The sequence below is a fragment of the Kogia breviceps genome, chromosome 1 (genome assembly GCF_026419965.1).
Source record: "Kogia breviceps isolate mKogBre1 chromosome 1, mKogBre1 haplotype 1, whole genome shotgun sequence".
Taxonomy (NCBI): Eukaryota; Metazoa; Chordata; class Mammalia; order Artiodactyla; family Physeteridae; genus Kogia; species Kogia breviceps.
In genome coordinates, this window is record NC_081310.1 from 72,176,310 (window position 1) to 72,192,343 (window position 16,034).

Below are 16,034 nucleotides of genomic sequence, written 5' to 3' on the forward strand. Positions count from 1 at the left end.
AGCACACCTGGAACCTTGTGTGCACCGCTGGACACAAAAGCTTAGGAGCCAGCTGTAGGTGGCAGGCACAGTGCATCAGCCCAGCTATCACGGGGGCTGGGGAAAGATGCTGGAGGGCAGAAAGCGGCAGGACAGGAAATCAGTTCACAGACGACCCAAACTCCCTCACTCCTCTCCTTATCCCTCCAGGGAGCAAGGCTGACATGCCAACAGAGAGAGGTGCTGTGCAGTGAGGCAATGGATCCACCATGGCAAGGTGGTCAGGGACCGTGGGACATTCAGTTCCCCAGAAGGGCCTCTTCCCATCTACTCTCTCTTTGCTGTCTTCTTGTCTAAAGCTCACAATTTTTCAGGGCCCCTTCAAGTGCCTTGTCTCTGTTAATGACTCAAGTTTTTGGTTTCCCGTGTCTGTCCCCTTCTAGAAGAGGCCAAAGTATCTCCCTGGTCAGCCTTGGACACTCTTTCCTTCCTTTCCCATGTGTAAGCTACAAGAAAAAAGTTCGCCCCTGCCCCTCCCAGAGGTAATGCTGATGCCCCCATGCTGTGACCTTGACCAGTGACTCTGGGCTGTGGGTGAGGAATGTGGTTCTCTCTCTTCCCCAGTGAGCCAAATACAACTACTAATCTACTCAGCTACAGTCTCACCAGGGGTAGTCCTTCAGTTTGTATATTTTGTACTATGGTCGCCCCTAAGCAATGCAAGGCGATTCTTAACCCAACTTTTAGGGCTCTTTTATTTCAAGTCTTCTATATGTTCAACTTATATCTCAGAAAAAAAGCTTTGAGGTACATCTACATAATGAATGTTATGCAACCAGTAAAAATGGTGGTCATGAAATGCTTTCAATGACATGGGGAAAGGCTCACAAAAGAATGCTGAGTGGGGAAAAAAAAAAATCACAAGACAATAAGATCCTGACTTTGTTTAGAAAGAGACAGAGAGGGGGAGAAAGACAGAAGAAATATGAAGCTATGTAGGTAGTGAGATTACACATAACTTTTTGTTTTGGGGGCTGTAGGGCATGCGGGATCTCAGTTCCTCAACCAGGAATTGAACCTGTGCCCCCTGCATTGGAAGCGCGGAGTCTTAACCACTGGACCACCAGGGAAGTCCCCACAGATAAATTTTCCTTTCAAAACTATATTTTTCTGTTTTCCAAATGCTTTGTTATTAGCATGATCACCTAATATAATCAGGGAAGAAAGGAAGGAAGGGAGGGAAGGGAGGAAGGCAGGCTACTCAACTGACTGAACACAAGGCAGCCTCAGGGCTGCAGATTTAGGGGTCACATCGTGAGCACACAGTGTGGCGGGAGGGAAACTTGGGCGACCACCCAGTCTGCTCGAAGTACTGGCTGTGCGACATTTCTCTTCAGGCTTCAATTCCCTCGACAGTAGAAACTACCACTTGGGGCTGTGGTGAAGACTGAACATAAACAGCCTCACTGTGGCTGGGACACAGCTGGCCGCCTCCTCCCACGCTGCCTGGGGCCTCAGTGTGCAGATCTCCAAGATGGGTGGGAGGTGGAGGAGGAGACTGTTCAGCTGCCGTATTTACCATTTACCTTTGGGAAAAGACACGCAGCAGCTTCTAAGCAAGGGGGAAGGGGGGAGAAAGCTCATGGGAAATATGAGTAACTCAAAGTAGAGGCAATTTCCCCTCCAGCTTAGGCAAGACACGGAGGAGAGAGATAATGTCCCTCTCCTGTAACAAAGGCTGTATGCACTCCCCGAAGTGTGTTCATTGATGTGTGGGGCGGGCATAACCGGGAAGCTCCAGGATTCCACCAACAGAAAGAGCTGTTCTACTTAGATGTGAAAACATTATGAAAGCTTCCAACAGTGCCCACGACCACAAACAGAACCCCGGATGCTCAGAACACAAGACAAAGCATTCCCCTGGATGGAGGTCACAGTGCGTTTCCACTCCATGTCCTTCAGGGGATCCTGACTTTTTGCTCTGATATGAATGAATGATGATGTGATGTTTCACAGGACACAGGAACCCTGCACACCTTTGCTTTAATTATGTGTTTGAATGTGGAACAATAATTATACCCAGTAATTATATGCATTTGGGTACTTTAGAAGCAACAATAAAGAAAAGCACAAGGCCACATAGAACAGTCATTAGTACCAATAAAATTATTAGGAAGTGAGAGTATAAAGGCTGCAGCTACTTCATTTTCCATTTAAATCATATGAATCAATTCTTTTCCATTGAAAATCCACAAGCTGAATTTTCTGAACCACATGGCTACTGTTTCAAGATTTTTGCCGCTTGTCTGAATCTGAATGTATTCGTGTGTGTGTGTGTGTGTGTGTGTGTGTGTGTGTGTGTGTGTGTGTGTGTGTGTGTGTAGTACGCGGGCCTCTCGCTGTTGTGGCCTCTCCTGTTGCGGAGCACAGGCTCCGGACGCGCAGGCTCAGCGGCCATGGCTCACGCGCCCAGCCGCTCCGCACACGTGGGATCCTCTGGGACTGGGGCATGAACCCGCGTCCCCTGCATCGGCAGACAGACCCTCAACCACTGCGCCACCAGGGAAGCCCTGAATGTATTTTTAAAAAGAAAATATTCTATGCTCTGCAATAAATAATTGACAAATGCTACTCTAGTTAAGAAATAGAATCACCTTAGGCCAAAGCCAGATGTGCAATTTTCCATTCACTAGGGGAAAAAAATTCTCAGACAACTGTGAATGCAAATGTACAACGTAAATGCTCATATATTTAACTGCAAGTAACTAATTAATTGCGTTAATTTAATTAACAATTAGTTCACTTTAAAATTAACTAATTTTATGCAGTGCATAAAATATCACACTTAAAGGGGAACCACCAAAGAGAGCGGAGGTCTGGGGACATTAACCCTCACCTGGTCGCATGACTCGAACAGCCGTCTGGCCAGCGGTGTCCTCTGCCCGTCTGTACCACGTGCCGCCAGGGCTGGGCAGCCACTCCTCTACGCGGCAGCTGTAGGTTCCGCTGTCCTGCACTGCGACGTTCTGGATGAAGAGCCGGTATATGCCCGGGGAAGGGCTCTCCAAGTGCAGCCGGCCCTTCAGGTTGTTCTTGGCCGCCTGCTCTCCGTAGTGGAAGGTGGCGTCACGACTCAGGCGGGCCAAGGTCTCCCGCTCCGGGTGGTTGGGCTTCCACACGAACCACTCCACCAGCAGCTGCGAGGCCATGCTCGTGCGGTTCAGGACCACACACTCCAGCTGCACCTGCCGCGTCTCCAGAACCGACAGGTTGCCCTGCGCCTGGCTGAGCCTCAGGCGGCTGTCTGCAAAGGCGAGGAAAGAGGTGTTGCCAACAAGAAAACAACGAGCCACGTGCATGCACCCCTTCCCAGCGGACGTGAACAGGTGCCTTCCAAACGCAGGAGGACAGCAGCACGCTCAATCAGCAGAAGCACTGCTCAGGCGCACACCCGGAACGTTCTGAGTTCTTGATCACGGGTCTGAGTGCCTAAGTTTCATGGAGTTCAATGTTACGGTAACAGCTGCCCCCTAATTTATAACTCTCATCGGTTCTGATGCTTAGGAGAGGACAAGCGTGCATGGTAGATGACTCCACGTCCAAGGGACAGCAGACCACAAAGAGTATGGCCAAGGGAAGGGGGTGGCTGGGAAGGGACAGCAAAGGGCATGCTGAGAACCCTGCTGGGAGAGCAAATGCTTAATACTGACCCACATGATGGCTAGAATGTGCTGGGCTGTCAGCCTCAAAAGAACTGCAGGGAAAAACCAAGTTAGTACGTTCACCAACTGGCCCTAAGAATTGCGGTTTTTACTTTCTTCACCAAAAAAACCCCACACGGGTTCCCTCTCAAGGTGGAAACAGAACTGATCTGACACCAGTAAAGGAAAGACTGATACTGATGGCTGTTTGAAACCTCAACCGATCAGATTCTCCTCGAGAGAAAAGGTGTCATTAAACACGGTACACTCTGATCACATACAATTTCATAAAGGGCCCCAAAGCCTCTTTGGACCAGAGGGGTTAAAAAGCTATGAAACTGTAAATGCACAGAAGCCCCTGGGAAGGACACCTCCTGAGTGATATCTGAGGAGGGAGGTACTTTTTTCACTTTTCCACTTTAATACTGTCAGAATGTTTTATAATACACATTTATTTCACCTTTGTAATAAAAGGTCAAAAAAATTAAAGAACAACAGAGAATATATTTCAAATAACCACTCTCCAAAAATATATACTTGGGAAGATATTAACTCTGCTTGTCTCTGGGTTGAAAGATTATTTTCTCCTTTGTGCTTTTTTAGTATTTTCCAAAAGCTCTATAAATGTATGCTTTTTAATTTAAAAAAGTGGGGTTAGGGGGTGGGGACTAGACGAAGTGGGGTGGGGGGGTAGAAAAACACACAAATTTAAAATCTCAACGGAAAAGGGGGAAAATGTGTTGTTTTAATCTGTGGTCTGTGAGTTTTCTGTTTATAGTGTCAATATCCCCCATAAGCAGAGATTTCACTGTGTTTTGACAAGAATCATTACAGCCCTAGTGCACTGCCCCAGTTAGCTTGCCGTGAGTCTGTAATCTCCAATGGGGAAATTCCCTTGATAAATTTAGGACCTACCAAGAACCTCTTAGTTTCAGCACGATTGAGAAAAGGGAAAGCGGAATGATGACTAAGAGGAAACACAGTCGTCGGGGGTGGGGTGGGGGTGGGGGTGTGTGTGACCATGACCTCCCAATGGGGAAAACGGTCAGAACTGAGAAAAGACAGGAAGAACAGAAACCTGAAAGAACATCTGTGGGCCTGATGGCAACCTTCAGTTCTCAAAAGCCCCAGGGACTGGCCCGAAGGCAGGACAAAGGTCACTGGAAATACCAACAGGAATCACTTAGACCAGAGCTTCCTATTTTATGCACCAGAAGGGTCGGCATGAAATGTCACCATGTCACCGTGGGCAGACCTGAATCCCTGGATTGAGAATCCCCGGACTGGAGCAGCGTGAGAAATACAATATCCTGAGGAAAGGAGGGGACAAGCCCCATGGCATTCGGCAAGGGCCAGGCCACATCTGGACTTCTGCATCTGGTTCCATTTGCTCACAGAACTTTTTTTTTTTTGGCCCTGCCGCGCCATGTGGGATCTTAGTTCCCCCACCAGGGATCGAACCCGCACCCCCTACAGTAGAAGCACGGAGTCTTAATCACTAGACCACCAGGGAAGTCCCAGAATAAACTTTTATTGAGGCCTCCTGGGCGACAAGCCGTGAGGATAGCACGGTAAAGAGAACAGGACCTGTGCTCACTCATGGGGCTACCCATCTAGTGAATTTGAATATATTAAGAGTGAACAAGTGATAGTGTTCACTACAGTGAACATAATAAACAATGATAAATGAATTTCCATGAGTATAAAATCTGAACAGGTAGTTCATAATTACTCATATGTGAATAGGTATGCCAGGTGGTGACATGTGCTATGAAGGGGCTGGAGAAAGGAGATAGAGTGACTAGGGTGCCATTTTAGTTAAGATGAGCTAGGAATGCCTCTCTGAGGAAGAACGAGATAGAAGGACATCTATGGTTAACACGTTCCAGGTTACAAGAACAGCAAGTACAAAGGCCCTGGGGTGTCAAGGAAAACCACCATTCATTCCTTATTCAACCAGTATTTATTAAGGGTGTCATGTCAGTGGCTGGAGATACAAAGACACAGCACCTGTCCTCAAAATGCTTACGGTATAGTGGAGAAGAAATGAACATAATTATTATATTATGTGTTTTATATGGAACCCCTGGTGATATAGGAGAAATCAGGCAAGGCTTCCTGGAGGTGGTGCTGAGTAAAGTCTTAGGAATGGGGTGAAGACAGGGGAGAAGCCGCAGGAGGGGTGCATTCCAGGAGGAGAGGGTAGCATAAGCAAAGCCATGGAGCTGGGACTCAGGGTGGCAACACAGCATCCCACAGCTCATCGGGCACCAGAGGTAGGGATAACAACTAGCTATAGGGCACGCAGGAATGAGGGATGGAGAGGGAGATTAGGGCCACACTATGTGAGCAGTTCAAAGAACTAGAGCTTTTCAACAAGGAGAAAGGGCTCCCTTCACATGTTTGAAAGGATATGACTCAGACTAATCTTGGGTTGTTCTCGGGCAGGCCTAAAACCTGAGAGGGAAATTACAGGGAGGAGGAATTTTTCAACAACCAGGGCTGTCCAAAAGTGGAACTGAGGGCTGCGGAGGCAGTCAGCTCTCCCTCCTGGGAAGTGCTCCGGCAGAAGTCAGACACCATCTGTCAGGGAGCCGGATATAAACGGAACAAAGGCTACACCCACAGGGTCTGAGAGGGGCCAAAGGGCGGTTCTGTTCAGAGACAGGAAGGGCTCATCCATGGGCTGTGCGTGGTAAGGAAGAAGGGGAAACCAGAAAATGCCCTCCAGGCAGGAATCCTGGGTACGGAGCTGGCACCAGCCCGAGATCCAAGGTGCAAACTGCAAACCCAGAATGAGATCCAGGCGCTGCCAGGGATCCTGCCTTGCCGCACCTTGCGACCCCCAGCTGCCCCTCGGGCCTCTCCCGGGTGAAGATGCTGTGTACAACAGCAGATGCTGACAGAGGATGCTTCTCTGAGTGCGCCATCAGCACCAGGACCCACTAGGTAAAGTGGGTGGGCCTGCAGTGAACGAGGATGATGCTCTATACCGCACACACATCCATCATGGACCCCGCAGAGCCCTGCCACACCCCCAGGCAGTCTCTACCCTCAGCCTACTGACCCAGGCTGGCTGCACCATCTGTCCTTACCTGGCTGCTTCACAGTGACTTCCGTGCGCCCCGAAACCTCCTCTGCCAGCTTGTACCAGGCGTAGTTGGGGCTCAGCAGCCACTCTTCCACATGGCAGTAGTAGCTGCCGCTGTCGCTGACCTCGGCTCTCTGGACAGTGAGGCTAAACAGACCCCCGGACACGTGCCTCTCAAACTGCAGCCTGGCTCTCAGGCCCTCCTCCTCGGCGTAGGTGCCATACTCAAAGGCGGAGTTGTGGGTTGTTTTGAGGATGAGCTTGCCGTCAGCATCCGAGGGCTTGTGGACGTACCAGAGCACGGCGAAGTGGGAGTTCTGGCTGGTCTGGGACTTGACTGAACAGTTCAGCTGGATGGGCCTGTTTTCCACCAGGGTAAGGGTCCTCTTTGATTTGCTCACCTGCAACTTTGTCACTGCAAAGGAAAAGGGGGTGCTTCAGCAGAATCATCACACACCCCTGGAAATGTGGCCCAAGTTCCACCTCCCGGCTCCCTGCCTGGTTTTGTCCAGCACGGCTCCTAGAGAACCAAACATTGATGGGCTTCCCCCAAAGCATGGCTCGGCGTTGAGGACAGCAGAACAGAGCCAATCGCACCCCCAAAGAACCCTCCGCTGGCCTCCTCCTTGCCTCTCCCTGGCTCAGGTCCTCGCCGTCTCTCCTGGTCTCCTGCCAGCTCTCCCTGCCATCATATGGCCGCCAGGGGGATCCGGCAAAAACACACCCAGCCCGTATCAATTCCCTGCTTAAGAAGTTTAATGGCTCCCAACTGCTTATAGACAAGAAAAAAAATTTCTTTCACAGTACAGAGTCCCTCCAGGATCTGGCCCTCACCCCGCTGTCCTCACTCACCTCCAAGCCTCCCCCGTCACACCCACACCACACCTCCCCATGCCACTCCTCCCCGAGCTCGGTCTCTGCTCAGCTGTCCTCCCTGCCTGTCTCCTACCATCTCCCCTCTGACCCTTCTCCCTACTCACCCTCTAGTCCTCCTCTCCCTCACTCCCACCCCACTGGGTCAGATGCCCCTCTTCTGTGCTCCCATCGGCACCCTTACGCATCTTCAGCTTGTTTTTCCTTACGTCCCTCCCATGCTATCCAGGAGCAGAGAGCAAGCTTTCTCCATTTGATCTGCAAATATTCAGAGAGTGCCCACTCTGTGCCCCTCACGAGGCTAAGAGCTGGGGGTGCTCTGAAGAATAAGACGGTCCTGCCTGGAGATGTTCTCATCACCGCACCCCCAGATTCGGGCTTTGGAGAGCACCCACTCAGTCAACGTTTGCTGGGATATGTGAGTTAGTGAGTGAGTGAGTGGGTGAGCGAACGAGAGTGAGCTGGAGAAATACGGTAGCAGGTGGCTGGAGGATGCTGGGGTGCTCTTCCTGGAGGATGGGAAGAGAGAAGGCAGAGAAGAAAATGACAAACAATGGGACAGAACAGAGCCAACTCCGGCCTCCCCTTGCCCTCACAATCCTGCTCCAAAACCAGAAGGGAAGACAGACTCCAGAGGGCCACCCTACCTGCTAATTAATGACTGTGCTCTCCTTTAAGGTGGCAAGAAGCCACAGACTAATGAAATATGTCTTATGAAGGTAATTTGAGATCTCACCCACTCCATCATTATTATACTTGGCTCTGCTTCCCCTACCCACCATCCTCTCCCTACTAAAAAAGGGAAAAAAGGAAAAAGTCACAATTCCAAGTTCCTCTTATGGAGCTAATAGTAAAAGCATCATCTCACCCTCACCTTTCTCTTTACACTTCACTTGTTGAGGACTAAATCACTCATCAGCTGAGAAGGGAACCCAGGACAAGGCACAGACCCTGACAGGGAGAGCAAGCTGGGCTTCCTCCAGTGACCCTGCCCAGAGGGGAGGCCAGAACAGGTTGGCCTGGGCCTTTCTCCAGCACCTCTGCTGGTCATCTCTCTTGATCTAGATCCAGGACTGAGCCCACTGGTCGTGCCTGGGCCTCCTCTGCCAGTGCTGGCTAGCTGGCTCGCTTTGAGCTTAGTGTGGAAAGACAGGATCAAGGTATGAGTTCCATGCACCAAGGCAACTGAAACTTCTGAAAGCCCCAGACTGTCACCTGGGCACTGGGGTAACCCCCAGACAAAGGTTCTGAGTGGCTGAGAGGATTCAGCGAGCTAAGTACGGCAGAATCAGACACCCAATACCATGACTACAAAAGCAACTCTGAGGCTGTTTCCCAGTGCTAAATCAGGGGACAGTCTTCACAAAGAAAGGTGGATTCACGTACCTACAGACCTTCTCAAGCCATCAAGAATGCACCCGGGGACTTCCCTGGTGGAGCAGTGGTTGAGAGTCCGCCTGCCGATGCAGGGGACGCGGGTTCGTGCCCTGGTCTGGGAGGATCCCACGTGCCGCGGAGCGGCTGGGCCCGTAAGCCATGGCCGCCGAGCCTGCACGTCCGGAGCCTGTGCTCCGCAGCGGGAGAGGCCACAACAGTGAGAGGCCCGCGTACCACAAAAAAAAAAAAAAAAAAAAAAAGAATGCACCCAGCAACCGTCTGAGAGAAATCCCCTGGCCCATGACCCTACCCTTCTGGTTTCATCTTTTTTGGGAACAAGCCCAGCCTCCTGCCTTCTCCCTTCTTCAAATGCACGAAGTCCTCCAGGGCACTGGAATCCAGGGCAGGCTTTACCAGCAAGCACCCAAGCTCTGGAAACTAGATTCACCTTAGCTTGCCAGTCGACTTTTCATATCCGCTGCCTCTAATACTTGAAACAAGCAGCTCCCTTTTCATTCCTTTCCAACCCGATTCACCGCATGCAAATGATATCTCTATCAGAGCAAATGACACCACCTGAATTATCTGGTTCTGGGCCCAAAAAACTGGGTTGTTCAGTGTAGAGTAGAAAGAGCTTTAAAATGCATTATTAATTGGGGCCAGATTATTTTTGCAACTGTTACTAAGGAAACCTCCATTGCTATAGTAACCGCATATATTAAACTGGATGCCTATGACTAAACTTCAGCTCAGTCACATGGTCTGAGAACAAGAATCCAAGGAAGAGAATTGTTTCAAAGCATTTCCATTTTTTTCCCCTCCTTCCCACGTCAAAATATTGTGAAGTGTTGAAAAGCTTGAAAGAGAGGCATTTTTGAAATTTGGTGCATGTCTGACAGGTAGGCAAGGGGTCAGCTCCTCTTCTACGCTCTGAATTTCCTCCCACTTCTCAAGGACAGGGAGGACCTTTCCTGAAGCCCAAGGGAGACAGCAGCCTGCACAACTAATTAGGAAGCACTCACACATCTTGCCCAGCACTGCCCTGGGCGGTGCGCAGCCTGCTGGCACCACCTTCCTCCGTGGGGTTAGGAGAGCCCAGCCCCCTTGAGAACCGTAGGTATCTTCATCTGCAAGATGAGAACAATCACAGCATTTACCTGAGAGGAGTACTGTGCAGATTAAAAGCAATACTCTACAGTAAGAGTTTAGCACAGAACCTGGTCTATAATAAACACGCAGTACATTTTCACTATTCCCCTTTCTTTTCAGTTTCCGGGCTCAGTCCCATGTTCAAAGCTCCATGTTAGATCGAGAACTGCCATACCTAAGTGGCAAACTTGCTACTGAAAGTACTGTCCACGGACTGGCAGCATCTGTGTCACCTGGAAGCTTGTTAGAAATGCAGACTCTTGGGCCCCACCCCAGACCTCCTGAACCAGACTCTTCCTTTTAACAAGACCCCCAGGTGACTCAAATGCACCTGAAAGCCTGAGAAACCTTGGACTTGGCTGTGTGAGTGAATGGACTTAGGCAATAAACACAAAGGTGAAAGACAAGACGCTGAGGACTTGGTTAATCCCCAACAGTGAGTCAGTCAGCAGGAGGAAGAGGCAGGAAGAAGGGTGTGAGGCTGCGGGCCAGGCCCCACCTTTCAGCACCCCACCTGCGAGCACAGACTTCAGCGCACCCAGCAGCTGCCTTCTCAGGTACCTCACGACTTCCAGAGCGGGGCTGTACCCTGCTGGAGGGAAGGGCCCCTTCTTTCTGCATCTGGAGAGTTTCCTTCTGAGGCCTCTGGATCACCTGTGGCCGGGCAGCATCAGCACCACCTGGGGTGGAGATGCTGCCTCACAAACGCCAGAGGTGAGGCCCAGAGACCTGCGGGCTCACGTGCCCTTCAGGTGATTCTGATGCGCTAAGTCTGAGAAGCCACAGGTGTGGCAGTGAGGGGGCCACAGGTAACTCTAGAGACAGCAGTTTCTGTGCAATGGTGTAAGCAGCAGCCAGAGGGTAGCATAGAGGCAGTGAGGGAGCAGAGGGAGAAAAGGAAGACTGTTCTTTATTATAGATCCGTGACAGTAATCAGTCATGTTAGGTGGAGAGGGGGCCAGTGGCTGGACAGCAGAGATTTTTCAAACTGAGGGATGCAGGTCAGCCAAAAGACTGGGAGAGGATGAAGTAAGAGCTGTGTGTGTGTGTGTGTGTGTGTGTGTGTGCGTGTGTGTGTGTGTGCGCACGCATGTCCATGTCCCACCTGTCCTCACAGAAGGAGGATTACTGCCCTGTCTGCCTTACCCATCTACAGACACAGCAGTGACCCTTGCTCACTGACTTCAAATAGGTGCACCTGGTGTTACCATGACAACGAGGCCTGAGGCGCGTCGGGAGGGGTGGGGACTCCTCTAGGGCTCCTGCTCTCAGGCTCACTCTATCTGTGAACAGCCAGCGGGCAGAAGCCACATGCACCCGGGATGGAAGGAGCACCCCAGGTTCTCCTGAAAGAAAGGAGGGGCCAATCCCTCTGAAGGATGGGGCAGCCTGTCACCTACTGGACTGTGACAAGGAGAGCCACTGTCACAAGCCCTGGACTCCTGGAAGTCAAAGAAAAAACCCTCAGCTCTGCCAATCTGCCAGGTCAGCAATAAGAAATTGGAGAGAATGGATTTGGCAGCATCCAGAGGGCACTGAATATTCATCCTGACTGCCCATCAGTAAAATCCCAGCATAATACACCCACTGACAAGTCAGCTTTCTACACCGGAGGCTGTCCTCCTGGAAGCGTCTTTATTGCTTCGTCAATTTTAACGTGCAACATTTAATAGCCAAACCAAATACGGTTGTAAATATCTGGAATATGAGTGCTGACAGTTCCCTTATTCCTCTGTATTTAGGGAATGCTTCCAAATTAAAAGAGAAAATAATTGATTAGGAGCTAAGAATTGAATTTTTTTTTTTTTTTTTTTTTTTTTTTTTTTTGCGGTATGCGGGGGCCTCTCACTGTTTTGGCCTCTCCCATTGCGGAGCACAGGCTCCGGACGCGGAGGCTCAGCGGCCATGGCTCATGGGCCCAGCCGCTCCGCGGCATGTGGGGTCTTCCCGGACCGGGGCACGAACCCGTGTCCCCTGCATCGGCAGGCGGACTCTCAACCACTGCGCCACCAGGGAAGCCCTGAATATCTTGAACTGGCTTAAAGGCTTGCCTAAATGTCCCTTGTGGGGGTCACACTCTGCCATCGATGGTAGTAAGGCTAAGTCAAATCAACAACAAAACAGGAGGGATGGTGTTCCTTGAAGATTACCTTAGGGACGTGCATTTGGAACAGGAAGTCTAGAATGGTCAATAAGAGATCCACAACACATTCATCGGGCCATCCAGCCAGAGATGTTAAAGAAACAAATACCCGTGATGTGGTCAGGTCAGCAGGCGGCTCTGGCAAAAGGACTGGTCTGAGGCACAGGCCACACAGAGCCTTCTTGGGAGCCGGTGACATAAACTGTGGAGGGCTGGTAAATGGACCGGCGTGAATGAGCCAGCGGTCCCTGGGTTTCTGCTTCATGCTGTTGGAATAAAAATATTGCACAAAATCCTCTTCTAAAAGGGTTGGGGACAGGGGGAGGGCGATGATGTTCCTGTGGAGAACACCAGAGCAGGGATAAGAATCCATGTTTTGAGAGGCAAGATATGGAAGGAGAGCAGAAAGAAGCCAGCACTGGGTTGAGCTCTGGTGCCCCCAAGCCTTAGAGCCACCGGGTGGCAAAAGTTAAAAGAAATAGAGGCATGGAAGCAACCTAAATGTCCATCAACAGATGAATGGATAAGGAAGATGTGGCACATATATACAATGGAATATTACTCAGCCATAAAAAGAAACGAAACTGAGTTGTTTGTAATGAGGTGGATAGACCTGGAGTCTGTCATACAGAGTGAAGTAAGTCAGAAGGAGAAAAACAAATACCATATGCTAACACATATATATGGAATCTAAAAAAAAAAAAAAATGTCATGAAGAGATTAGTGGTAGGACGGGAATAAAACACAGACCTACTAGAGCATGGACTTGAGGATATGGGGAGGGGGAAGGGTAAGCTGTGACGATGTGAGAGAGTGGCAGGGACCTATACACACTACCAAATGTAAATTAGATAGCTAGTGGGAAGCTGCAGCATAGCACAGGGAGTTCACCTCTGTGCTGTGTGACCACCTAGAGGGGTGGGATAGGGAGGGTGGGAGGGAGGGTGACACAAGAGGGAAGAGATATGGGAACATATGTATATGTATAACTGATTCACTTTGTTGTAAAGCAGAAACTAACACACTATTGTAAAACAGTTATACTCAAATAAAGACGTTAAAAAAAAAAAGAAGAATTGAAGTAATGTTAATGTCATCTTAATGATGCTTAAAATTTGGTACAATTATTCAGATAATCAATGTTTTATTTAATGGCATTCCAAAATAAAAAAGAAGACAAATCAAAAAAAAGAAATAGAGGCATTCGAAGAAGCACAACTTAAACTCCTACACCATCAGCAAACCGTGGCTTGAGGAAACTCTACAGGGACCTTGTGACCCCAACTTAAAAAGAACAAATTTAAGTATTTGTTAAAGGGGCTCAGGGATGGTAAACCAGAGAGAGCGGGGATTAAATCAAAGTATATGGTACCAAACAGAATTCCTGAGGAAAAAAAAAAACTACCATAATAAAATAAAATGAAGAGCCTGGACTCTGGAGCCAGACTGCCTGTCTGGATTTGCAACTTGCCTCTGCCACTTATTATGAATCACTGGAGAATTTATTTATCCTCTGTATCAGTGTCCTCACCTATAAAATGGGTGAAGCTAGTACCCCCTCATGGCATTGCATGAATTAAGAACGAAGAATGTTATTGTCTATAAAGCATTCAAGGTGGTAATGGGCATGCTACAAAAGCTCAGCGAAGATTAGCTACTAACGTTACTGTTGTTACTTCTGCCGCTACAGGTGCTGAGACGCCTCCACACAGCACTCTACAGAGAGAAACCACTTCTGTAAATGATACTATTAACTGAATGCTGAAAGGATACCTTTCCCCCCCTTTTTTTGGCTGCGCCATGCAGCATGCAGGATCTTAGTCCCCCAACCAGGGATGGAACCCGTGCCCCTGCAATGGAAGCGCGGAGCCTTAAACCACTGGGCCACCAGGGAAGTCCTAGAAGTAATAATTTTTTATTATATGGTCTTAGAAAAAGGCCGAAGTCTTCCTCTCATCCACTCCAACTGCTCTTTAATAAAGTTCATACCTGGGTTCCCATCCCCACTTCCCACTCTCTATTTCTTGACTCCGCCAAGTCCCAACCTCTCTGAGGCTCAGTTACTCCATTTATAAAATGGGAAAGCAGTAGCTTCTTCCCAGGGCTGCAGCAAAGGTGACTGAGGTCATCTACACCAAGTGACCAGTATACTCTCCGGCACGCGGTCAGCCCTCTGGTATTTTTCCACTTCTACTTCCCCCAAATGAAAGCACCAGGACCAACCAGGGTGTGCGGGGAAAAGAGTAAAAATGAACATGAAGCCCTTTGGAAAATATTAAGTGCTCGATGCATAAATATTTAATAAGGAGAGATTGTAACACTTAAGGAGGATGTACTCTCCCTGGTGCCACAGCCCTTCCCAGGGGCCGCGCCCGCCCAGCCTCATCACCCCCCTTGCTCTCTGCGGCCCCCAGAGGGCCAGCCAAGTGCATTACCTGCACCTCTGAGGAGAGGCCAAGCACCCTGGTGCTTGTTCCCACGTTTCCCACGCCAGCCACTGCTAGCCCTCGCTTTACAGTGAAATCACAAACAAACTGACTCAGTGTGCGCCACGGGAGACACGAAGACAGTCCTCAGAGCAGATCCTGGGTCCCCTAACTATTCTCCAGGGGGCAATAAAATGATGTAATGGAAAACAGAGATATATGGACATCAGAATGCCCTAGGCTCCAGTCTTGTTCCAATCTGTTTTTCATTTGACAAGCTGGTTTGCCTCCATCAAGGCTCCTGAACACTGGGAGCCTGGGTTTCCTCATTAGCAAAATGGGCATAAAAGTATCTATATTATTTCATTGCTGGATAAATTTTAAAAGAAAACAGAGGTACTAAGCACAAAGCCTGGCACCCAAGACATATTTAATACATTTTTGCCCCTTTTCCCCTTGAGTAGCACCATGAATTGATCTGAATCCAAATTACTAGAACCTTCAATGACCTAACTCCATTTTCTTCCCTGAGGCACTCCAGCCTTAGATTCTAACTTGTAAGACAAACAAGCAAATATTAGGGATTTATTCAAAAAGGCAAGGCTAGGCAAGGTCCTGGGGTCAGCACTTCCTCTACCTTCTGCAGCTGGAACCACGTGACAGGCACCAAGGAGGCTCACAGCCCGACACTGAGGCCAGACGAGACCACAAAGGGTGCAATTACTCAGCGATGCAGGCAAGCGAATCCCTCGGCACTTTCCACAACAAGGGTTCACACAAAATGGGGTCTGTGCTTAACCTTCCATTAACCTGAAAATCCACTTCAGCAGAACAGCCTCTTCCCTGGCATCTCGTCGTCCATGTTTAGGCTCTAATTGGCCAAGGAACTGCCCCATCATTTATACAGTTCACTTGTTCCAAACTGGTTCCACACAGACTCCGTTATGGGGTTAGAAGAGGCGAAGGATAAGCCCAGACAGACATTGCCATTTCATAAACTCGCGTTGCTGAAAATAACAAGCACCGTGACCATCTGCAGTGGTGGAGCAGACCGGGTTGGGCAAACATCATGGCTGTGAGCAGGTAGAAAAATCCTTTTTGCGAGCTGTTCAAACCATCTTTGCAAAGTGGGTGGGCCAGAAAGTCAGAAAAAAGTCTTTGCAAAGTCACCTCCCATCCAGCCCCCACCCTTCGTTGCACACATGCCTGTGCTCTCCTGCTTGGGGCCAGGCAACGGAGGAAAGCAGGAGCCAGGGCCACCCTCTGCCTGCTTCCACCCTAATCGGAGACAGGTA

At 49.5% G+C, this 16,034-nt stretch overlaps 1 protein-coding gene across 3 annotated transcripts in view; it reads right to left on the reverse strand.

Moving 5' to 3' along the window:
- Nucleotides 1-16,034, reverse strand: part of IGSF3 (immunoglobulin superfamily member 3) — a 102,659-nt gene that overhangs the window by 6,789 nt on the left and 79,836 nt on the right. For all 3 annotated transcript variants that reach the window (XM_059059727.2, XM_067033925.1, XM_067033937.1), the window contains 2 exons: nt 6,776-7,186; nt 2,876-3,283 (listed from right to left, as the gene is read on the reverse strand). In XM_059059727.2, the coding sequence (XP_058915710.1) occupies nt 2,876-3,283; nt 6,776-7,186 (819 nt within the window). The remainder of the gene's footprint in view (nt 1-2,875; nt 3,284-6,775; nt 7,187-16,034) is intronic.